The sequence below is a fragment of the Neltuma alba genome, unplaced genomic scaffold, assembly GCF_004799145.2.
Source record: "Neltuma alba isolate B1F8T4 unplaced genomic scaffold, ASM479914v2 tig00005878_pilon, whole genome shotgun sequence".
Taxonomy (NCBI): Eukaryota; Viridiplantae; Streptophyta; class Magnoliopsida; order Fabales; family Fabaceae; genus Neltuma; species Neltuma alba.
Genome location: NW_021634264.1, coordinates 15,281 through 39,925, shown reverse-complemented (window position 1 = coordinate 39,925; position 24,645 = coordinate 15,281). Strand labels below are relative to the sequence as shown.

Genomic DNA, 24,645 nt, shown 5'->3' with positions numbered 1-24,645 from the left:
TTCTCCATTATACCTTTAATCTTATAACTCACCCTCTACTCACATTCATGTAGTTTATTGTCTACTATCTATTATTTAAATATAAATGTAACTTATATATAAGACTATGCCTATAAATAAGGCTTGTCATTGTATTGTGATGTAAGTAAAACAAATGAAGAAATACAATATCATTCTTCTATTGTTTTGTCTACATCTCTTCTCTAATCTACTTTTTTTATTGGTTAATTTTATAACAAAATATAAATTATATTTCAATAAAGAGGTTGTTGGGGAGGACAGGGGTCATTAATTGCAATTCTTTCCGAAGGCCAAAAAAAAGGAAGAATGTATTGATGGAATGGGTATTTATTTGTAAATTTTGCTGAAATGAAAGAGGAAAAGAAGAGGTGGCTGACAGGTTAAACACGTTCATGCTTTGAATGAGCTTTCGGTTTTGTTAGAAAAAATTGTCAAATATGAAGGGGTGTTTGGATGAAGCCAAACCATTGTTTAGAGAATAGCTTCTGGAGAAAATAGATTTTGAAAGAATAGATTTTTTGAAAAAGTGATTCTGATAAAGTGAGAGTGTTTGGATAGTTGTTGTCAAAAGTGCTTTTTTATATGTAGAAATTACTAAAAAGGACATAAGTTTAAATGATAGTTACATATAAGTTATATTTCATAATATATGTTTATTTGCAGTAAATAAATAATATTAACAAAATATACCTTACGTATATATATTAATAAAATAAATAAATATGTTTTTTGCAAAATAATTTAATAAAGTAATTAAATATGTATATATATTAATAAATAATATATAGTAATAACAATAATAAAATTAATACGTATATATATATTAATAAAATTAATACGTAAAATATATATATTAATAAAATAACAGAATAATTTGTTTTTCGTAAAATAATTTGTCAAACCGGTGGCCATGGGAAGGTGATAAGCCATGGCAGAAGAGAAATTTTGTTTTCCACCGTTGAAGCCTCTCTGACAGGAGCAATTATTATCTCAACAAACATATTTCTCCACAATCCATAATTTGCCAGCTTATATGAAAACCATGGTTTTTCAAAAAAAAGAGGTGTTTGGCAAATTTTTTTCCAAACCATGGTTTGGAAAAAAACCCAAACACCCCCTGAAACTCTTTTCTTTCTTAACAACCTTTTTGAAAATTCAAACTCATTCCTATGGTGATCGAGTTTAAATATAGCATTTAAAGAAATATTTTTATAGTGTGATATCATGGTAATTTATTTTACTATGTGTAGCATTTTGATAAAAATGCCCATCCCTTGAAAAAAAGGCCACCTATCCAAAACTATAATTTGTCAGATTTTGAGCTATCTATAACGTCTAGGAGTGAAAACAGGCCAGGCCAAGTCGGGTTTCATCTTTAACAGGCCTAGCTTGTGATGGGACTTGTTGGCCTGAGCCTAGCTTGCGGCCTGTGAAAGGTTTTTTAATCGGCTTGAGCTTGGCCTGTAATCAGACTTGGCCTGACCTATGGCATGTTAAAAAGCCTGTTTTTTTAACAAATTTCAAACACACATAAATCAATTCAAAATTACAATAATTCAACCCAATTTATCTAAAATACAAACAGAAAATATGAAATTATCAAATTAACACAATTCGTAAAATATGTCCTCTTAGGCCAAAAAAATAAATATGAAAAATTATTAGAAAACATAATTTCACTTTGATATAAAAATATCACTTCATACCATCTCTAGTAAAAATTAGTTGATGACTAGATCTAGTTTAAAATATGAAACATCCTTCATCCTTTTTATATTTTAAATTTATCATTTGTTCAAACTAATTTACTAACAAAATTATATTTGATCCTGTTATTACACATGGTTGTTTTAAAAAAAATATGTTACATTTATTATAATTAATTTATTTATTTAAATTAATTAAGCAACTATCATAATAAGAATTAGATTGAGCACACATATATACAATCTAAAACATAATAGGTTAATTATATAAATATATATTCTATATAAGATTAATATGAAAAGCATAGATCAAATAAATGAATGATGTTTTCATTTTTTTAATGCACTTACGTTTTCTTTCTTTGTTCAAATATGTGTCATTATACATACATCAATTATTTTTATTATGGAGAATGGAAATGAAATGAAACATACAATAAGTTCTGGATAACACGTTTATGTGGGTGGGGTTTTCTCAATTAATCAATTAGAATAGCAGATTCCCTCTTGTCCATTTACACTTTTAACCTAAAAAAAAGAAGATAATAGGCCCAGGCCATCTGATAGGCATAACAAGCTTACTATCAAGTATGAGCCTGGCCTAATAAGGTAAACAAGCCTTTTTACAGGCTTGAGCCTATTTTGATATCTAAATAACAGGCCAGGCCAGGCCATTTATAGGCCAGTCACAGGCCGCTTTACCTATTTTCATCCCTAATAATGTCAAAGTTTGAGCAAAGGAATTTCTTATAGATGAGCAAAGGGTATTTTTGTTATTTTATGGACAAACTTATTTTGAGTTGAGTCCCTTGGTTGCGGAATATTTCTAGATTGCTCTGTGACTTTAATGCAAATAGATTTCATCAGTGGGACCTAATGTGACTTTCTCAATTTTAATTTATTAGATTTAATTTTTTTTAAAAAAATGGAATACCCACGTAACCAGGGGGTTGGATTCTCTCCACTACCTTCCCATTCTCTTTCCTTCCACTACCCTTCTTTTCTCTTCACAATTATTGGATCAAAATTCCAATGGTTCAGATTTAACATCTTATAAAAATAATATTATTGAAAAAAAAAATAAATAAATTTAAACTGTTAAAATCTAGTCTGAACAGTTTACAATTGTAATAAAAAAAATTAAAAAAAATTTGCTCTATAATAACAGTTTGTAGTTATGAACTGTTCAGATTAGATTTTAACAGTTTAAATTTATTTATCTATTTTTTATCAAAATATTTATTTTTATAAAATGTTATAAAATATTAAATCTGGATTATTGGAGTTTTGATTCCATGATTGTGAAGAGAAAAAGAGGGTGGTGAGGGGAAGAGGATGTGAAGGGTAGCGGAGAGAATCCAATTCCGTAGCCAGATGCTGTCTGATCCCTCAAAATTTATCAGCCTAAATTTCTCTGCGTCTCTTGTGCGCGCGCCGTCCCTGAAGCCAAAAACGTTGCCTGAGCCCCACTCCCCGTCCGCCGCTCCGCCGCCGCCAGTTCGGCGTGCCTCCACTATATTCACTCCCCGTCTCTCATCTTCTTCTGCCTTAGTTGTGCCCCTCTCTCCTCCTTTCTCCCCCTTTGTTCTAGTGCTGTCCGAGTACTCTCAGAGGTTTTGTTTGAGAGAAAATTTGGGTGCTCTGATATTTTACTAGCCCAGTCGTCGCCATATTGGCTTTTTCTGAGGTGAGTCTCTTCAGTTCGTCTCTTCTTTGGGTAAAGCAATCATCTTCTTGCTTCTCTCTCTCTCTCTCTCTCTCTCTGTGTCTATGATGCTATTATTCTCGTCCTCTCTCTCCTCTGCTCACTCCGCCTCGCTGGCTTTTCTTTGGATGATTCTAATTAGCCCCGCTATCTCGGTAAAGGAGTAGTGTAAAAAGATTAATCTTTGTTCTGTTGTTATTCTTTACACGCGCGTGTATCTGGGTAAAGGAGTAGTGTAAAAAGATTAATCTTTGTTCTGTTGTTATTCTTTACACGCGCGTGTATTCTGGGTAAAGGAGTGGTGTCAAAAGATTAATCTTTGTTCTGTTGTTATTCTTTACACACGCATGTTATTTTGATACAGACATTTTAGACAATCGCTTGGCGAAAGAGGCGCATGCCGAGTTTTGTGTGTGTGTAATCCTATGATTATTTTTTAGGGAGGAATTTGTTAAACATGTTAGGATGCATTTTAAGTTAAAATATTCCTTTTGTTTTATTATTGTTTAGCGTTTCTGAAAATGGCATTTTTAGTGTCTGTGCATGAATGATGTACAAATTAATCATTATTAGATCGATATTTGCTATTCTTTTCAGTTACATTGTCTGCTTTGATATGAAATATCGATGAGTTAACTCTTCTAAAGTTTGAGGAATTTCATGTCACGGAATTCACATCTGTATTTAGATTCTGGCGTCTGTAAATAATTCATAATCAACATTTTCATATGAAAAATTATTCTGAATCCTTAATATAACTTGAGAGTAGGAAATCTGTTTGTCTAAAATACTTTCTGCTAGTAAGAAAAAAAGCTGTTTCACTTATAACATGCTATGGTGTGGCATTGTTATCTTTACTTTGTTGTACAATATTATGAACCCCGCAGGATACTTCATTATAAAATCATAAACGAGGATGCAAGTCTGTGGTAGAGTTGCAATGATGGGTTCGGGGCAACAATTTGCATTGACAAAGGTGCTGAATTTTCCTGCTAATGGGTGTGCCAGCTATGGATTCACACCTCAAGTAAAGCTAAATAATGTGAAGGCTTGTAGAGCATCTTATGTTGAAGGAAGTTTGGTCAGTGGAAGACCATCTACTGTCTCAGTCTCTGTGCCTGAAATAGGAGGTAATAATACTGTTTCATTGGAAAGATTTCATGTGATTAATTAGCAAGTATTTACTTTCGAAGACCTAATAAATATCTAAGCTTATAAACTTTGATGCTATAGTTAATAGTTTTTTCTTTAGTCTTGTTCAGTGTTCAAGGTACTTGGCCTGCTAAATGTTTTGCAATATACACTGTTATGTCAATCATTAATTCTTTGGCACAAAGGCTGACGTAAAAAGTCTATGGGTTCGAATTGTATTTTCAGCTGATCAAAGTAGCTTTCTGGATTATGGCTTGAGTGAAGCTGATCCTGAGGTTTATGCTATTGTTGGCAAGGAAAAGAACCGACAGTATAAAAGCCTTGAGCTTATTGCTTCAGAAAATTTTACATCAAGGGCAGTGATGGAAGCAGTTGGTTCATGCCTCACAAATAAATACTCAGAAGGTTTACCTGGCAAAAGGTAAATTTTATTCCTTAGTATTTTTCTGATGTGTAGAAAGGGTAGGAAAGAGAGAGAAAGAGGAAGAGAGAAAAACAGAGGGAAATAGGGAGAGAGAGATAGATAGATGAGAAGAAGAGAGAAACAGAGAGGCTCAATTCTGTTTTTCCCAAAAACTGATTACAATAAGCCCTTCTGGTCTCTTTGTATAAGCCATAGTTCCTAAACCCAATTAACTAACTAACTAACTACCCATTAACTCCCTTGGCTGAGTCTCTCACTTTGTATTTATTACGTAACATTTTCCATCACTAAGTAAATAAATACTTCACTAAATGATTCCTCCCTCTTTCACTAATGTAATTGCATTGATTAGATTCTCATTTTGTATGTAAGGTACTATGGTGGAAATGAGTACATTGATGAGCTTGAAATACTATGCCAACAGAGAGCATTGGCTGCATTTCACTTGGATGGGAATAAGTGGGGTGTAAACGTTCAACCCTTATCTGGTTGTCCAGCCAATTTTGAAGTTTACACTGCAATTCTTAAGCCACATGATCGAATAATGGTAAACAATTTTCACTTATGTGATTTTTATTAATCCAAAATTGTGTTTGTCACCGGGCTGTGTTGATATGAAATATTGATTTTGCAGGGTTTGGACTTGCCTCATGGGGGACATTTATCTCATGGATTCATGACTCCTAAAAGGCGTGTATCAGGAACATCAATCTATTTTGAATCTATGCCTTACCGACTTGATGAATCGACAGGTACTTATATTTTTGTTATGAAATTATAACTAATTTATTGGATAGCTACATGAAGCTTATTAAGTTATTTTTGAATCATAAACAGGCCTTATTGATTATGATATGCTTGAGAAAACTGCTATTCTCTTCCGACCAAAACTCATCATTGCCGGTGCTAGTGCTTATCCTCGAGAGATTGACTATCCACGGATGAGAAAGTGAGTCCTATTCTGATGTATTTTCTTGAATATTTTGTTTGCGATTGATTATCTTTTGTGATTTGAGTTTTTGTCTCTTAGCAAAAGGCTAATTACATTTAATATGCATGGGAAGATTGCGGATGAAGTAGGTGCTTTTCTTATGATGGACATGGCTCATATTAGTGGACTTGTTGCTGCTGGCGTGCTTGCTGATCCCTTTGAATTCTGTGATATCGTGACAACCACTACCCACAAGGTTTTCCTCAAGACCTTCTGAATGTTATGTATTGATTTTTGGTTCCAAAGTGAAGGGAGCAGGATTTGCTTTTATCTTTTAAACAACCAAAATATGCTTTATTTTTTACTATATGCTTCTCTAAGTTGGTTTTTGCACACACGACTTGGTACTATTAAATATTTTTCTCCAGTCTCTGAGAGGTCCAAGAGGTGGCATGATATTCTTCAAGAAAGATTCTGTGCACGGTGTTGATCTAGAGTCTGCCATTAATAATGCTGTTTTTCCAGGCCTACAAGTAAGTTAGATATTGGTTCTTCTTATTCTTGTTGGGAATATATTGTCTAGTATATTTTGTGCCTATGAACCATGAAACCAGATGTAGATATCTCTGCTTTCGTTGTTTTGTACTGAAATTCTTTATTTAGGGTGGTCCTCATAACCACACAATTGGAGGACTAGCAGTTTGTTTGAAATATGCACAAGCCCCAGAATTTAAGGTTTACCAAAACCAGGTATTTCTCTTTCAGCCGATTGATAAGTGTGTCCCTGGGCGGATGATGACAGATTCACTCATGACTTAAATCTTGCAGGTGGTCTCTAACTGTAGAGCTCTGGCTGATCGATTAATTGGACATGGCTACAAATTGGTTTCTGGTGGAAGTGACAATCACCTGGTTCTTGTTGATCTGAGGCCTTCTGTAAGCATGTTGCTATCTTATATCTAATTTGAAAATAAAATTTCAGTATTTTTTTAACTCCCTATTGTTTTAGCGCCTTAATATTTTGTTGCTTTAAGCGTTGAGGTTTAAATGTTGCTCTAAAAATCTCTTGCATTTCACGTTAAGCAAGGTAAAAGTGAATGGATCAGAGATTAAAGAGAAAGTCAAGGGGGCAAGATTCTTATTCCTATGACAATTGGAAATGTAATGTAGTACTTATTTTGTGACGCACTGTTGTGGGCCAAAATTGACTTGTCCTTGCATTTAATGAAAAGTGATTATTGATTGTATGATTCTTTATGTATTTTTGAACTTAACATGATATGGTGATTTGTCTATTGATATTGGGGTTACGTTCTCCTTTCTTGACAGTGTGTGTGTGTGTGTGCGTGTGTGTGTGTAGTGTTTATGAACTTAAAATATACTTCCTTTCATCTATACCGTGACATTAACCAGCATAACATCCCCTAGGGTATTGATGGTGCTCGGGTGGAGAAAATTCTAGACATGGCCTCGATAACTCTCAACAAAAATTCAGTGCCTGGTGAGATTCATGCTACTTGTGTACCATATTCTTGGCCGTGTTTATGTATTATTCTATTTGCTGTCCTTCCTCCCCCTCCTTCTCTTTCGTTAAAAATATTTATCCCCTCTTCTTATGCATGTGAAATTATAACAGGTGATAAAAGTGCTCTGGTTCCTGGAGGCATTAGGATTGGATCGCCAGCAATGACGACAAGAGGACTAACAGAGAAAGAGTTTGTTCTAATTGCAGACTTCATTCATGAAGGTGTGCAAATAACGCTTGAAGCCAAACGATTGGCCCCGGGAACAAAGCTCCAAGAGTTTATGCAGTTTGTGTTATCCCCTGAATTTCCTTTGAAAGATCGAATTTCAAGCCTTCGTGAAAAGGTCGAAGCTCTCACTACAGAGTTTCCAATTCCTGGAGTCTAAGTGGTGTAGTAATTGAAGTATAGGGGGATGGGGTGTTAAGTGCTTAGCTGAGGCAAGTAGAAGACTCGAGTACTTAGTCTTGTATGTTTAATATACTTCTGTCCAATCAAATCAAAAGAAATGGATTTTTTTAAGTATTAACAGTATTAATAACAAGTTTTTTATAAAATAAATAATCTATAAAAAATCCGCATATCTTGATTGATTGGAAACAGTCATCTTAGTCATATAAAGCTAAGTATATAAGGTCTCTCTTTAGGTGATAGAATAGAGTATTTCCTTTGATCTCCCCCCGTTATGGTCTGGCAGGGCAAAATGTATGATTTGGTACTAAATGGGTTGTACGTTAGATTTTACGTGGACTGTAATATACAGAGCTGATTATCAAAGTTGGTCTCCGTGGTGGGACATTGGTAACTAAACCATTGTGTCCGTGAAATACTATGTAGTATGGGACTGGATGTTCGTCAATTTTGATCCGTAATATTATTTTGGGTCTTGGAGGTTAAAAGTTGTTTATTTAAGGTGCTGCATCAGGAGTATGATTTATATATTGTTTGTTGTGGTGTGGAAGCAGACAAATGTTTTGCCCAGGTAATTATTCGTTGGCGTTTCCTTCGGATATTTGATGAAATTTTAAGTTAACTGAGTTCACTGGAATTTGTATATTTGCACTAGTTTTAATGCAGGAAATTGTTCCAAAGAGGTAAGAAACTTGAGTTTTTCTCTCCTTAAGTAATTTTAAAAAATTTACAATGATTTATGTTTATTTATCAGGGAAGATAAATATTTGTTTAAGCAAGCACAGTTTACATCATGAACTCTGGGTCTGAAAAAGGAAATTCCTAAGACTCAGCTATATTTGATCTCGCCTCTAAGCTTTTCACCCTTCCCATGTATGAGAAAGAAAAAACTAGGAATATCAGTGCATCCGAAAATAGAGGATTGATCTCTATCAATAGACCTACTAATTTACCCAGGTAACCGCATTAAAGGATAAGTTGACGCACCCATCACTTGAGCAGCAAGTGATCGAATTAGGGACATGTAATCCAAAAACAGTATAGGAAAGGCATAAAGGGATAAATGTTATCCATTAAAATTCCCATGCACTGGGTTACTTGGCTAACTCAAGTGATGGAAAGTACATATTAGATAGGTACATGGAATGTGATTGGATCAGATCAAGGAAATTCATTTTTTGATGGGAATCAAGCATCTGTAGCGATGAAAAACAGGGTGGAAAAGGTTGGGCTGAGCACAGTGGAAGGTGTTATCAATAGAGAAACATATGCTCTCTCTGTGCTGTGCCCTGATATTTATAAATTTTGGGGTACTTGGATTTTCATTGAGATGCTTAACATGTTCAGCAAACTCCTAAAAGCTAGAAGAGAAATCAATTGAAAGAAATAAACCTTGCAGCATCAGCATGTATGATGGGATTCATTAGAAATTCATAGATTTGCTTGTTTAGAACGTATAGGAGGCGTATGCCTCTGGAGAGGACGGAAAAGGGTGAGTTCAGTGACAAAACTCAAGACATCAATCCTAGAATGAGGCTCGTCAGATGAACTTTGACCATAGGCTCCAGCTAAAATTTAATAGTGAAAGCATAGTATTTTTCTCATTCCAATGGTCTATTTATATACCATTGACCTTAAAAGAGCACAGAGCTATAAACGTTAAACTTCAGTAACAATTTAGAAGTAGTTAAAGTTAGGAGTTGTAGAACCCAAAAAAAAAAAAAAAAGCCCTGAAAGAGCGATGCAATTTACCACTCGGAGAAGAGCCACATGATTTGGCGGCTGGGAGAATCCCCTCAGCGCAACACTTGTAGCCCATGTCCTGAGTAGCTAACTGCCTTTACTGGCAATGTATGATTAAATGGGTTCAGAGTAACTTAGCAAAGGACGCACATGGGAAGCAAGTGTATTAGGAAATTCCAGCTAATTCAGACGCAGAGTTACCAATCAAAATCTTGTCAAAGTATACAATACTAAAAGAATTGGACCATCGTGAAAATGTGAAAATAAAATCCCCGCCTTCTCAGTCATCACTCCAACATGAGAACATGAAAGGACAACAAAGCTACATTGAATAGGCTGCAAGCTGCAAATCTTCCTCAGGACACATACCATATTCTCACATTTTAGAAGCATTTTCTGTGCACAATGGATGGTCCAGATTCATCATACTCTGCCTTTGCAATCCACATCTGCTCTCAATAGACAATACAACATCTCATCAGAGATTGAATGGAAGCCCTTAAAAACAAAATTCGAAGGAACAGAGAAGGATAAAACAGTACAAACCTGTTGGAAGGTGCTCAGGGATGCCAAAATCGAACCACCAATCCAGACACTGTACTTCCTCTCAGGTGGTGCAACTACCTTGATCTTCATACTACTTGGGGCCAATGCAGAGATCTCCTTGCTCATTCTATCAGCAATGCCTGGGAACATGGTTGAACCCCCGGAGAGGACAATGTTACCATACAAGTCTTTCCTAATATCAACATCACACTTCATAATGGAGTTGTATGTTGTCTCATGAATGCCTGCGGCTTCCATTCCAATCAAAGATGGCTGGTACAAAACCTCCGGACATCTGAAACGTTCAGCACCAATAGTGATGACCTGACCATCAGGCAACTCATAGCTCTTCTCCACTGCAGAGCTGGTCTTGGCTGTCTCTAGCTCTTGCTCATAGTCAAGGGCAATGTAAGCTAGCTTTTCCTTCACATCTCTAACAATTTCCCGCTCTGCTGAGGTGGTAAAAGAATACCCACGTTCAGTCAGAATTTTCATCATGTATTCAGTAAGGTCGCGACCAGCCAGGTCAAGACGAAGGATGGCATGAGGGAGAGCATAACCCTCATAGATAGGAACTGTGTGACTGACACCGTCACCAGAGTCCAACACAATACCTGCAGAGGGAAAGCAATTAAATCATCCTCGGAAAAAAAAAAATTGACAAATGCAACCAAAGCCCGTTATATGATTGTGAACTAACAAAGGTAAAACCCGTCATTATTTCATATGGTCCCAACTGACTGCAGGAACATTATCCTTGTTCAAATGGCAAGTGTAATCATGCAGAATAATGCAAAAACTTTCTGTCCCATCGAATGTTTAAATATAATGTTATAATATATGCTTTCAAGATACCTTAGGAGTTTTACACAAGTCAATATCTTAAAACTCCTCAGACAAGTTTTTCTTAAAAAAAAAAAAAAAAAAAAAAGCCTCAAAGCAAGTCCGGTAGCTTACCAGTTGTACGACCACTAGCATACAGTGAAAGAACAGCTTGAATGGCTACATACATAGCAGGGGTGTTGAAAGTCTCAAACATAATTTGAGTCATCTTCTCACGATTAGCCTTGGGATTAAGTGGAGCCTCAGTTAAAAGCACTGGGTGCTCTTCTGGGGCAACACGAAGCTCATTATAGAAGGTATGATGCCAAATCTTTTCCATATCATCCCAGTTGCTGACAATTCCATGCTCAATTGGGTACTTGAGAGTAAGAATACCCCTCTTAGATTGTGCCTCATCACCGACATATGCATCCTTTTGGCCCATGCCAACCATCACACCAGTGTGACGAGGACGACCTACAATGCTGGGAAACACAGCACGTGGGGCATCATCTCCAGCAAATCCAGCCTGACCATAGCAATGGGTTATTTTAAACTTGCTGGATCACAAAGCAAGGCATTTAAAGAAAGTAGATTGAGCTCGGTATGTTTAAAAAGGAAAGATGATAAGGAAGATCTATTTATACCTTGACCATTCCGGTCCCATTATCACAGACAAGGGGTTGAATATCCTCAGCATCTGCCATCTTCTGCTATCTGCTAAATAAACAACTGGTAAGATGTGTGCCATTTCTATAAGCAAAACCACTTAAACTAGAAGTTGACATTAACCCTGAAAGATATCAGATGATGAAACAACACCAAGATTCTGATTAAAACACCACAAAAAAACGCCTTATTTAGTTTTATAACATACAAATAAAAGAGATGCTTCGGAGTATCAAATGATCAATGCCCAAGACTCAAGGATAGACAGAAGCAGCGAGACAACCAATTATGAACGTGTATTAAACGAAGTAAATATAGGCACTAGATCCCATACAAATTCCCCAGCTGTTTGTTTTTTAATTTTTTTAATCATCAAGAGGGTTACAAACTCCATTGGCAAAAGAGAAACAAAAATTTGGCTAGACACCACGAAGTCGGCCATATTACTAATTAGTTAGGTGGGGGAGCATTGACAACGTTGGAAAATGTACACATAGCTTCAGACAGAAACCAGCTTCGAAGGTTGCAAATCGAATTACTTCAGGCATTCAATCGAGCAACATTTTCTAGCTTCCCATAACCACAATAGATCCAAACCATTAGCAAGAAATCTACGAAATGAAAAGAAAGAGATAAACAATGCGACCAATCAAACCGATTCAAAGTTCAGAGAAGACAAGCACCCACCTCGCGAACAAAAACCTGGATCGTTCAATTCAAAACAACCTAGATACACGCATCAAATAATTCAAATTGCGCGCAGGAATCCACTCCACCATCCAACACAAACATCAGGCCACGAAAACGATCAGATAAAAGCAAATGAACGTGGCACACATCATTTAAATCATAATGCAGGTAACAATCCACTAGACATCAGAACTGAGAACCAAAAAGTGGAAAAAGCATGCTTGATCAAATGCTGAATAGAAATGCAAGGGACAGATCTAAGAGGCAATGAAGCGGATCGAAATGATAATGTAAGAGAATCGAAGCAAGAGAAGAAGTAGACCTTAAGGATTTCCGAGCGATGGAGAAAGAGATGTAGAGAGAGGGAAGAGAGAGTGAGAATGGAAGGGAGGAAGTGGGAAATTGGGAATATATATGTAGGAAAGAGGAGAAGTAACGGTGGCCGTTGGATGAGATGAGGAGAGACTGTGAGAGTTTGAAAATGGGATGGGAAAGGGGGCGAACGGGTCCATTGGGATGCCATCTTCTGTCTCTGAGTGCTGTCCGCTGACCAATCCCTCTTCTTCTCCACACTTCCCCCTCCGGTTTTCCGGTCATCCTCCTTCCTTCAAGTGGATTCGCGGTTTTACCCCTCTCTTAATTTTCTCCTTTTACTTTTATTTTTGAAAAAAAAAAAAGTGGCCCCTCTAATTTTGATTCAATTTCTGTACTTTAAATTCAGTTGAAAGTTTTAGCTAATTTAAAATGTTGGTCCTTATATTTTATAAATAAAATTATAATGACTAATGTTTTAAATGACTAAAACTGTAGAAATCTGTATTAAAATTTATGGACTAAATTTCAATCGAATTAAAATTATAAATATTAAATTACATCAAATTAAAGTTTAGACAATAGATTACAACGAAGTCCAAACTATATAGAATGAATTTTTTTTTTTGCTTGTTAATGAAATTAGCTTCTTAATTATAACACATATTTTTGGAAGTACTTTTTCTTTATATGCAAAACAACTTAGATGAATATCAAATTTTAGAATTCATTAGAATCTTTGCGACTTGGAAAAAAAATGAAATTATTTACAAATAACTTATTAATAAAATTATTGCACCCCAATAATAGTAAATTCTAAATTTTTTGTTTACTTTTTTATTGTAAAATCTAATATGGAATTTTCAGGTGACTTATTTTAAAGCACTTTTTAAGTTTTATTTCGTTTGAAACTAGTTTTTATTTTTGACCTGATAATGGACATATTTGGTTCGTAATATCAACTATTTTATTTTCCTAACTTTATTTTATATCACATGCTTAATTTAACTATTCTATTTTATTTTGATCAATTAGCTTTTACCACCTCCACTCCTTAATATAAGACTCTATTTGATTTTTATTTTGGTCTTAAATATAAGACCTCAATCCATTTTGTCTCTCATATTTATATTTTTTTTTCAAAGTAGCCCTTCTAACAATGATAGTTCTAGTCAATACATTTAATTAGCAAGGATATTTTAGAAAAAACAACACCTATTTAGGATAAATAACTAACTTAATTTACTTACTTAGTCTCCTCAAATTAGTCAATTGGTTCTTCTAATTAGGACCGGAGGTAGTATAAAACAACTTAAATTTAAACTAGCATTAAATTTTTTTTGTTGGTCATCAGCTTGTGAGGATGCTTAGGAAAATTATGAGTACTTTGTGGAGCAAATGATGACAACTAATTACTAGGTGTTACTTAAATCCAACGTATTATACCAACTTTCAGCATCACTATCCAAATCTTTTGCCTTCTAAATTTGAGATGATGGATACACACACACACATTATCTATTGTCTTTAATATAACAGCTAATCTGATATTAAATTTAATCATAAATATAATATCTCAATTTACTTTGTCTCTAAATAATCCTTGTAGTAATTACATATGTTAAGAGTTAGTTTTAACTAATACACATTATTAGTACGTATATTCTAGAAAATACAATACTTATTTATTACAAATAACTAACATAATTAATTTTTTTAATCTTTTCAAATTAGTCAATTATGTCTTATATTAAGGATCAGAAATAATATTCATCTAATATTTAATATAAGACTCATTTTATAGTACTACCTCCGGTCCTAATTATAAGACCCAGTTGACTTATTTGAAGAGATTAAGGAAGCAAGTTAAGTTAGTTATTTGTAATAAATAAGTGTTGTCATTCCTAAAATATTCTTGCTAATTAAGTATATTGGCTAGAACTATCATTATTAGAAGGACTATTTTGGAAAAAAAAAATGTATAAATATGAGAGACAAAATGGATTGGGGTCTTATAATTAGGACCAAACAAAAAGTTAAACGGGATTTTATATTAAAGACCGGAGGTAGTATTATATTTAGAAATAGATTGCGTGTGTGTGTATTTTCTGATTCATCACACAATACTTCCCAAAGCAGTCGTCCATCAAGTTAGCACCAAGTCTCCCCTCAATTCAATTTTCAATCGGAAAGGTTTTAAAAATCACGGGGACAACGTCCCTAAAGACCCGTTTAAGATCACGCATGAGGGTCCAAACGTACATCTCAACTGGCAAAAGTTTCTTCTTTTTTTGGCACGTCATTTTTACAATCTAGCTTTGGGGTTCAAATAGACTTCTGGGATGAAGCTGATGGATCTTACTTTTTACAGTAAGAAGAATACCAGTGTGGTGAAATAAGGAGGAATATGGTATTTTGAGTTTTTCTAGTATTATGTGTTCTTGTTTTATTAGCAATTTTGATTTTAGAGCAGCACTTTTATTTAAAGTTGTTGATATGAAATTTTTGTTCATTTTTTTAGATGTTTATACCAACTGATTCAGAGGGTATATTTATCCATATAATATATTTAATTAAGCATTTTAGTATTTTTCAATTTCTTACTAATAATACATTAATTTTAATATTCTAATAATTTTATTTTCAAGATTTCTTTTATGATTGTCACATTATATACATATAATATTAAATATGTATTATTTAATAAAATTTATGTCATTTTCAGTCATGTTATATCTAAACTTACTTTTTTATTAATCATCCAAATAAGTTTCAATTTTTCAAACTGATTTTTTTTATAAAAATTCATCTAAACATAAATCATACCATACTATCTGACTTTTATCTCAATTTTAGTTTGTAAAATTCAAATTGAAAAAAAAAACCACTTCTATTACTGCTAATCCAAAAATATCCTAAAAAGTCAAACAAGGCATCTTACTTTTACTAAAGCGTAATGACGTTGGTGTTATCATTGCGCAGAAGCCAAGATAGCAATTCATCACCCATCCGTAATAATTAGAGCTGCACATGGGTAGGACTGGACAAGACAGGACTCTTGCCCAATACCTAGCCTGAAGAATGAACAGGCTGAAAAATAGTAATACAGCCTATTACCCAGCCCTACCTATGAAAAGCTGTAATAAGTTTGGACTAAACAAATGCAGGCTGAGCAAGGCAGGCTTTTATTCCCAACACGTCGATATACTATATTAATTACCTAATTATTTATGTGCTTCTAAATAATCTAATGTAACTTTGTATTAAAATGAAAACTTGGCCTTAATTTTGTTATTACTAATTAATATACCATGAAACTACTTTTTGTAGTAGTTAAGAGGAGTGGACTATGACAAAAAAAACATTGTTAGTATATTTTATTAAACTTAATTATTTTTCTAGTTTCTAATTCTCAAAATCATTAAAAAAAATAAATAAGTATAATGAATGCTGAATATTGATGTAACAATATATTTGATTTAGAAAATAAATATGAGACAAATAAAATATATAAATAAAATTATATATATTTTTGCAGGCAGAACCAAATGAGCAGGGCAGCATACCATGCCTGATGCCTAGCCCTGCCCAGCAATTTGCCTAGCCCGAACATGCCTAACAGTTCTTTTGGACCATTTTTTTAGGACGGGTTGGGTATTTTTTTGCTAGCTTCAACAGGCATAACGGGCAACTGAGCTTCATGAACACTCCTAGTAATAATGATAGGCACTATTCTTGTAGACTGAGCCATCCAGAATTCACCATAAAATAGAGGTCGACGTGCAAATTTATTACAGAAAAATTTCACTTAACAGCTTTGTCATATCCCCTGAAAATTTAAAATCATAATAATATTATTTGTTATTATTAAAAGATTAATTTTAATTATAAAATAGTGACATTGATTATTAATATTTTTACCGATAAAAAACCAAATTACTGCCATTTTAAACCTTTAGAGACAAATTTACACCGAAAGAAACTTCCAAATATAAAAACTTCCAAACACAAATTTGCACATTAACTTAAGATGAAGCAGCATACCTGAACAGGAAATTTTCAACCTCCATATCTTCTGTGAATTTAATGAGGTTTTACCATATCCGAAAACAGATTTCCATGGAAATCCTAACATTAATTAGGATCTTTGTTAATTGCGTGACTCTTGCAATTAAAGGAATGCCCAAGTAATGAGATGATATGCAAGTAGCAGATCCTACTGTTGAATGGATTCAACTTTTACACTCCAATTATATGAACAATAGATAGATTGGGAATGGCATCTAACTTTATTGGGATTGTTTCGCATCACCAAATCATAATTTGCAAAGGACAAGGTTCAATTTCAAATTCTATATGGTAAATAAATTGTAGGAAAATTATTGTGTAGTCCCACGAAAACAATCTAATCACAGCCAAAATAATTCTAAAGTGCCTAGAGACCTGATTGCAAATAGGCTTGTACATGTAGTTACCAAAACACTTTGATTTATTTCTTTTGGTCCTTAATATAAAAGTTAATTGACTAATTTAAGTAGATTAAGAAAAATCATTAAGTTAGTTATTCGTAATAAATACGTATTATTTTTCCTAAAATATTCTTGTCTTTGTTAGTTAAATATATTGGCTAGAATTATTATTATTGAAAAGACTACTTTGAAAAAAAAAAATTAATAAATATGAGAGATAAAATAGATTGGAATCTTATTTTTAAAACTAAAATAAAAGTCAAACAAGTTCTTATATTAAATATCGAAATTAGTATTAAAAAGAAAAAGAAATAAGAAAAAGAGGCACTTGGCCCACGCACCTTCATTCCAGCTAAGGTCGAGCCCTCATCATCTCTGCAAGATTAAGATCGGTAATATTCATCTCCTAGCTAGAATATGAAAAACTTGTGTTCAAGATGGGCTCTCTTGATCATTTAAGTTGGGGTTTTATTATGTGAGTAGAATAATGAATTGCTATTCTATTTTTGGGTACATTGTTGATGGGTTACTCTTGTTTCATCATGACTTAAGTCAGCATGAATGAATATAGTGGAGGATTTTTGTGGTTAGGATCCTCCATTATGAGATGAAAATCCTACTTCTGGTCTTAATCATAAGAACTAGTTATCTAATTTGAGAAGATTAAAAAAATAAGTTATGTTAGTTATTTATAATAAATAGGTGTTGTCTTTCCTAAAATATTCTTACTAATCAAGTGTGTTAGCTAAAACTATAATTATTAGAAGGACTATCTTGGAAAAAATTATATAAATATGAAAAACAAAATGGATTGAGATATTATATTTATAACCAAAATAAAAGTTAAACAAAATTTTATATTAAGGACCGTAGGTAGTATATTTCAAATACTTTAAGCATTAGTTGTTTATATGATAAGTGTAGCTGTTAATAACAGGTGTTATGGAAATTGACATGTTAGATGGCTAATAGTTCGAGAAAGCTTTTATTGTGTTTGTTTCACATAGGAAGCAGTCTGTGAATAATGAACAAGGTAATATGCAATATGTTAGGGGAGTATAAGAACAAAAGCAACAAAGGAAAGCACTAAAGATAGAGTTGACAGTAATGATATCCTCAATTATTGGCAGGGTAAGCAATAAAACTCAAATACACTTATAAAATTTGGTGATGATGATGGAACAAAACATTTAATTAAGTACAATAAAAAAAAGTAGTCATATGCATATAGTAACTAATGAAAATGACAATGAACAAGCAATAATGAATTATCTTATGCATTACCACCAAGTGTAATTTGTCTTTGTTATGTTGAATTAATGCTCTTTTCTTTTCCTATACCTTGCCACTGGGCTGCTCATAACTTGTTATTACTTGCATTATTTCCTCTCGGATGGATCCCTCGTTTGAAGGTTTAGATAGATGCTCTATCTCCACCTAGTTTGTATAACAAGATTAAAGGTTCAACATCATTGGCATGTGCTGTACAAATGATGTCAATGCTAAAACCTAAAATGCTACGATCCCTTGATGAACATCCATCCGAACTTTCGACCAAATGATCTATTTTGGAGGAAATCATAAATTAGAGTGCAAACAATGACAAGTTATGAACAACTCAATAACAAGTTGTGGGTCATTAAAAAAATCAATTCAACATAATAAAACTTACACATGTTGACACTCCATTGGATAATACATTACTACCTGTGATTATCATTTCTATTTGTTGATACATACACATTATCATTTTTTCTATTATACTTAATTACATATTCTACTCCACCATGATAAACAAGGTCTATCAGTGTGCTTGTATCAATACTCACTGTGAATTTCATTCAAGTTCTGTTTTTTTTTTTTAGCCAACAATTAATGATATCATTTTTGTCAAATCTATATGTTGTGCTTTTTTTAGTTGTTGTTCTTGCACCCTCCCAACATAATAAATTTTACCTTATCCATCATTAACAAAATATCTCCATATAAAATAAACATAATACTACCTCAGGTCCTTAATATAAAAACTAATTTGATATTTTAGTCATAAATATAAGATCACATCCACTTTGTTTCTCATATTTATTTATTTTCCTCAAAATAGTCCTTATAGTAATTGTATATGTTAAAAGTTCCATCAAATGCTAATTCTAGCTAATACACATGATTAGCAAAAATATTTTAGAGAAAATTACACCAATCTATTACAAATAATTAATTTAACAAACTTTCTTAATCTACTTAAATTAATCAATTAGTTCTTATATTAAGGATTGATAATAATTACTTCATAAAAGTACTACCAATCTTTCATATCAAATGGCACCATGCACTTGTTATTACTGACAATTATACTTAACCATATTAGCAGCCAACATTTAAGATATTAACTGCCAAGTAAAGTTAAAGGTAATATCAAGTTCAAACGGGAAAGATGTGGCAATAAGCAAATAAATAAAGCAGTCAATTAGGAGACAAAATTACAATTGGAAACAGATGATCTTTCTTGTCCTTCCGATTACTTTTAAGCTATTGGATGTTTCTACAATGCCCCAACATGCCTCTCACAAACCACTGTTTCGGATGCCAACAACCCAATAAATTTAAAAAAAAGAATAATTCCCGCCAAAAATTATTGAGAGAATTTATATCAAGCTCACCTTCCAAATGTTGGATTTTACAACGGCAAGACATAATTAAAAGTTGGATTTTCAAAAGTAAGACATAACTATGCTTTCTCATCAACTCTCTGTGTGGTCCCATCAGCTCCATCAACTGGAGGCAATGTCTACAGGCAAAAAAAAAAAAAAATCAAGAGCATAAATTATGGTTAGGGAAATGAAAGATGAACAAAGTCAAAAGGAAAAGGGAAAAATGGAGGCACATGACATGAAAGATTTGTTAATGATATTTGACAGCCAAAACAGAGGTGTCAACAAAAGGCAACAATACCTCTTTCATCCCGTAAACTTAGGTTGCTCTAACTTTTTTCCAGGTTTGTTCATGTCGATTTCATCCTTTATGTACATTAAAAAAAATGTATCTCTCTCTAATTGGCAACGTCATCCCTTTGTTGACACAGTCAGCTGACGTATCAAACATTTTCCTATTAGATGATGCAAATATGATTTGGTTATTTGACCTAATATCTTATTGAATTAGAAAAAACCTAAAATGGTGTGTGCTGTTTTAATTATCTAATCCCAGCCTCCTTCCTTCTCAAAGTGTTTACATGAGATTTTATGCCAGATATCCATATAGGCAAAGTAATACCTATTTTTGCATCATCTAATAACTACATGTATGACATGTCAGAAGACATCAAAATAGTTTTATAACCATTTAAGATGAAATACATGCCAAAAGAAAACATTAGGATGATACAGAAAGTCAAAAAATTAACATCAAACTTAAAGGACATTACAGGAAACCTTCCAAGCTGAACTCATCTTACTGTAAAATATGCTCTGTCATGATGTAAACCTTGTAAAGGAGAAGAAACAGCATCTCAAAGTTATTAGAAAAACCAAAAAACAAAAAACAAAAGGGAGAAAAGGGGGAAAGGAAAGAACCGGATCGTTTCAACCCATATATCAATTTTGCAGCACCCAGCTGAAACAATTGACATATAACATATAGATACACTACATTTTACCTTCAGAACTATGACTTAATTATAAAATTGGCACTTGAACTTCAAAATGTAACAAAATAATCTCCCAATTTAGACTAAAATAAAACTGTTGAATTAATGTGGTATTGTAGAACAATAGAAAGAATGGAATGAGGAAGAAGGAATCAATGGAAGATAGAGAGAGGAAGGAAACTGAACAATCTGCCTGAGTATTCATTAGAAGATCGACTGACTGAAGTACAAAGGTTAGGATGCTATTTATAGACATCCTATCAGTTGTCTAACTAGAGACTGTCTAAATTACCCTTCGGCCTTGTCAATGGAACAGTGGGGTGTTGCTGCTGTAATTGGCATAAGGGCACCCAAGTTGCTTCTTCTTCTGGAAGCTGTTTCCATTTGATCAAAACTTCAGCAATAATTCTTCCTTTTTTCCTACCAACCCGTTTATTCAGAACCTGTTCTGGCTCCTTAACTGGCGGGGTCAGGCCAATTAAAAGGAGGACACTGCTGCTTAACTCTCGGGTCAGGACACAGTTTTAACAGGGAGATATGGAATATATCATGTATCCTTGAATCAGCAGGGTGTTCTAACTTGCAAGCACCCGGCCCTATTTTCTGTATAATCCTATGGGGACCAAAGTATCTAGGAGCCAACTTCTGGTCTTGAGGTTAATGACTAGAGCATACATGACATGATCTTCATGCAGCCTCTTATATCTACTTTTTAAGTCCGAACCAGATGCTAGTTCACAAGAACTGTTTGCAAGGAAGGGGCTTCTCAGTTATCCTAAAACTAATAGAGATGTTTTGTTAACTTTTGACAATCATTTGTGTATTCAAGCCTTAAATCAGGGAGGCCAATATTATCTTCCCTTAAATTAATTAAAAATAGAGGAGGATTAAGAGCAGAAGAAGGAAAAAAATATTTTGAATGATCCACATTTCAGTCAAACATAAACCCACGACACACATCATACTTTGTCATGGGCTTTCAAAATTCTAGTTTACACAAAGCAAAGTAACAAATTCTGTGGCATCTTAAATTCATAACTTGGAATCAGCAAGGCAATAACAGGTGGTCAGAAAGGGCATGTTCGAGAGAGCTTACAAGATTAGGCTTATAGATATTATGGACAACAGAGGCGCCAGCAAGAAGAGAGAAGACAACGACAACAGAGGACCAAGCCATAGATGGAGTCCCTGTTGGCTTCCTCCCACCTCCAAATTTTTTGTTCATTCCCAAAATCGTTGCCAGAGGGCTGAGGTGACCTTCTCGTACTATCTGAACTCAATGTTCAAATTGCTTCTGCCGTACCTGGAACCCAAAGTTACTTTTCTCAATCTCAATTCTTAAATGACGTTAGCAACATAGATGAAGATCCTGCCCCAACGCCATTTAGGAGTTTCAAGTTCATAAGTAATTTGTAACCGGCCATACCAGAGAGACTTGCTCCAAAATCTATTCCATTATGAAAGCTCTAGAATCACAATTCATGCCTAAAACAAATATATCCAGCTTTATATATTTAAATATATAGATTTTGGACATATGCTACAAAACAGCGTATTAAATACAATAGTTTTACATACATCCAGTGAATAAAATGCAAACATCTCAACTTGTCATAGCAATATTAAAATACAAAATCACTAGATATAAAATTTTTAAATACAGATATATAGGACAGCTTATGGAGTAAAGGAGAAATCTACATTTTATTTTGACAAATCCATTTATGGAATCTAAACAAATTCTCCCTTCAAGTGTTTCAACCAAAAAGAGCAAGCTAATAAGCTCCCCCCAGCTATGGAGGACATTGTTGAAATAAACAAATGAATACAACCATTAATAAATTGTAAAGGAAGATAAATGAAAATTCAAAATGAAATTATAACCTTCTTCAACAGCATATCGTTTCAATTTGGTCCTATGATAAAAAGTAATCATACTCAAAGTGAATATATGTAGCTTTGTGCTTTCTCGCTTCAACGTACAGGATAAATACCTAAACTTCAAAATCCAATTTTTGAAATGACTAAAATAAAGGATAAAAAATAGAAAGCATAAAACACACAAAACTAAATACCATTACTATGAGTTACATCAGCTCTTTAGTTTTCTATGAGGAAATTTCGGTGATACTGAGTAACTCAATCTAACATGCATATAATCTTGTACTCAAAAGCATCAACCATACGCAAAAGCAATGTACAAACTAAGATAAACAATATTTGGTTATTTAAAAGTGCTGTCAATATAAACCATTCAGTGAAAAGGACATGTTAGGCAAATGACATATGAGGGTTGGGAAGGAAAAAATAATTTGACCGAAAAATGATACGCATTCCGTCAGAAACTAAAATAGAGTATCTGAAGCTCCCCGTCATATGGTCTTATACTTGAGAATAACACAGCATCAGACTACTGCCAAGTTCAAGTTTAGAGCAAGGATAATAAAATCACTGAACTTTTGGTGAACTCATAAACTAGTATCAAGCAACAAAGATTTAACAGGGACATAGCATGAGTCCAAGCAAAGCAACTATCACCTGGACAAAATTGAAGATCGGGGAGAGTGTCTTCAGTTCAATCACGGTGGGATTGCGTGGAAGGGTCTTAAGCGTCAGCTAGCCGGAGGCCGGTGGCGTCGTCGCAGCACAGCAGGAGCGAGGCAACGACGGCCGTGTAAAGGTGAGGAAGCCTGGAAGAGTGCGACACTGAGAGTCTCAGACAAAGAGGTGAGTTAGAGCTTCTTTTTTGGGACTGATTTTCGCAATTTAGTGACAAATTGGTGGGGCAATTTGAAATGCGCCAGTGTGCAGACTCAATAGAAAAATTAAGGTTAATAGAAGATGGGAGGTCAGAGTGGGATGAGTGGGGAAATCGGCAAACTCTTGTGCATATGCCTTGGCAAGATTAAGTTTGTTTTTTTTTTGGGTAAAATTGGCAAGATCAAGTTTTGAAATTGATGGTGAGGTGAGGTGAGGTGCAGATTTGGGGTGAAGAGAAGTCCGATCTGGACAAGATTCAGGAGCGGGAGATGAAATGATGAATAGACGATCCTGGATAGGTCTTCTTCCTGTTAATGGGCTTGGGCCTTCGTTTCTCACCAAAAATCCTAAACTAAGCCTTTGAGAAGAAGTTACAAGCAAGTATATCAACAACGCATGCCATCACTAACGGGATTAGTCCGAGTGGTAAGTAGTTTGGTTTTGTTTAAGTGAAATCTCGAGTTCGATTCTTCATAGATGCAGAAAATCCCTGCTGGGAGACTCACCCACCATACCTAGATGTGTGATGCGGGTCAGATCTGAACATAGTCAGGGCAAAACTCTGGTGAATTGGGTGAGAAACCAAAAAAAAAAAAAAAAAACGCATGCCATCTGCGTGTTCAACACTGGAAACTACACTCTCTCGTCCTAAAAAAAAGGGTTTGATTTCCCATCACAACGCCTAGAGAGGCATCTTAAAATAAAAGTGCCTAGATTAACACTTGAGAGTATAATATATGTTCGTATTACCTAACATTGGTATCACTGAGGAAGAGTTATTCCAACGCCATGTCCTTGGCTTGAGTTGAGCCCGAACCCCTACCTAAAATTTTATGTACCAAAAAGGAAAAAAAATAACACATGCCAATAACCAATAAGAGTTGAGTTTTGTAGAACGGACTAGTCCTTTAAAATGTGGTGCCTACATTTAGTACCTAACAGAAACTCAAATAAGATTGCTTCTAATAGGAAAATGTCTATGCTTTAGGGGTGAAAAACAACATATGCCAATATATTCAAAGCAAACCATTCTTATTATTACAACCTGGTCCAAGAAACACATCCACAAGTGAAGAGTAAATAATGACAAGATTTAGAGTAGGAAATGACTGAGG

General features: G+C 34.1%; 1 protein-coding gene and 1 pseudogene across 5 annotated transcripts; one reads left to right on the top strand and one right to left on the bottom strand.

The window, feature by feature from the left end:
- Nucleotides 1-3,150: 3,150 nt before the first annotated feature.
- On the top strand, nucleotides 3,151-8,115 carry LOC114748957 (serine hydroxymethyltransferase 3, chloroplastic-like; annotated as a pseudogene).
- A 1,635-nt stretch (nucleotides 8,116-9,750) lies between these two features.
- On the bottom strand, nucleotides 9,751-24,172 carry LOC114748958 (actin-11). 5 transcript variants are annotated; one of them, XM_028937424.1, is made up of 6 exons: nucleotides 13,707-13,718; nucleotides 12,039-12,041; nucleotides 11,632-11,697; nucleotides 11,120-11,513; nucleotides 10,163-10,776; nucleotides 9,751-10,065 (listed from the first exon to the last, which is right to left on the bottom strand). In XM_028937424.1, the coding sequence occupies exons 3-6, from the start codon at nucleotides 11,689-11,691 to the stop codon at nucleotides 10,000-10,002; spliced, it is 1,134 nt and encodes a 377-aa protein (XP_028793257.1). In that variant the 5' UTR covers nucleotides 11,692-11,697; nucleotides 12,039-12,041; nucleotides 13,707-13,718; the 3' UTR covers nucleotides 9,751-9,999. The 5 variants fall into 5 exon arrangements, with proteins under 5 accessions (XP_028793257.1, XP_028793256.1, XP_028793254.1 ...); XM_028937423.1 differs by lacking the exons at nucleotides 12,039-12,041; nucleotides 13,707-13,718 and adding an exon at nucleotides 24,168-24,172; XM_028937421.1 differs by lacking the exons at nucleotides 12,039-12,041; nucleotides 13,707-13,718 and adding an exon at nucleotides 12,666-12,729 and having other exon boundaries at nucleotides 11,632-11,701.
- Between the last annotated feature and the right edge of the window lie 473 nt (nucleotides 24,173-24,645).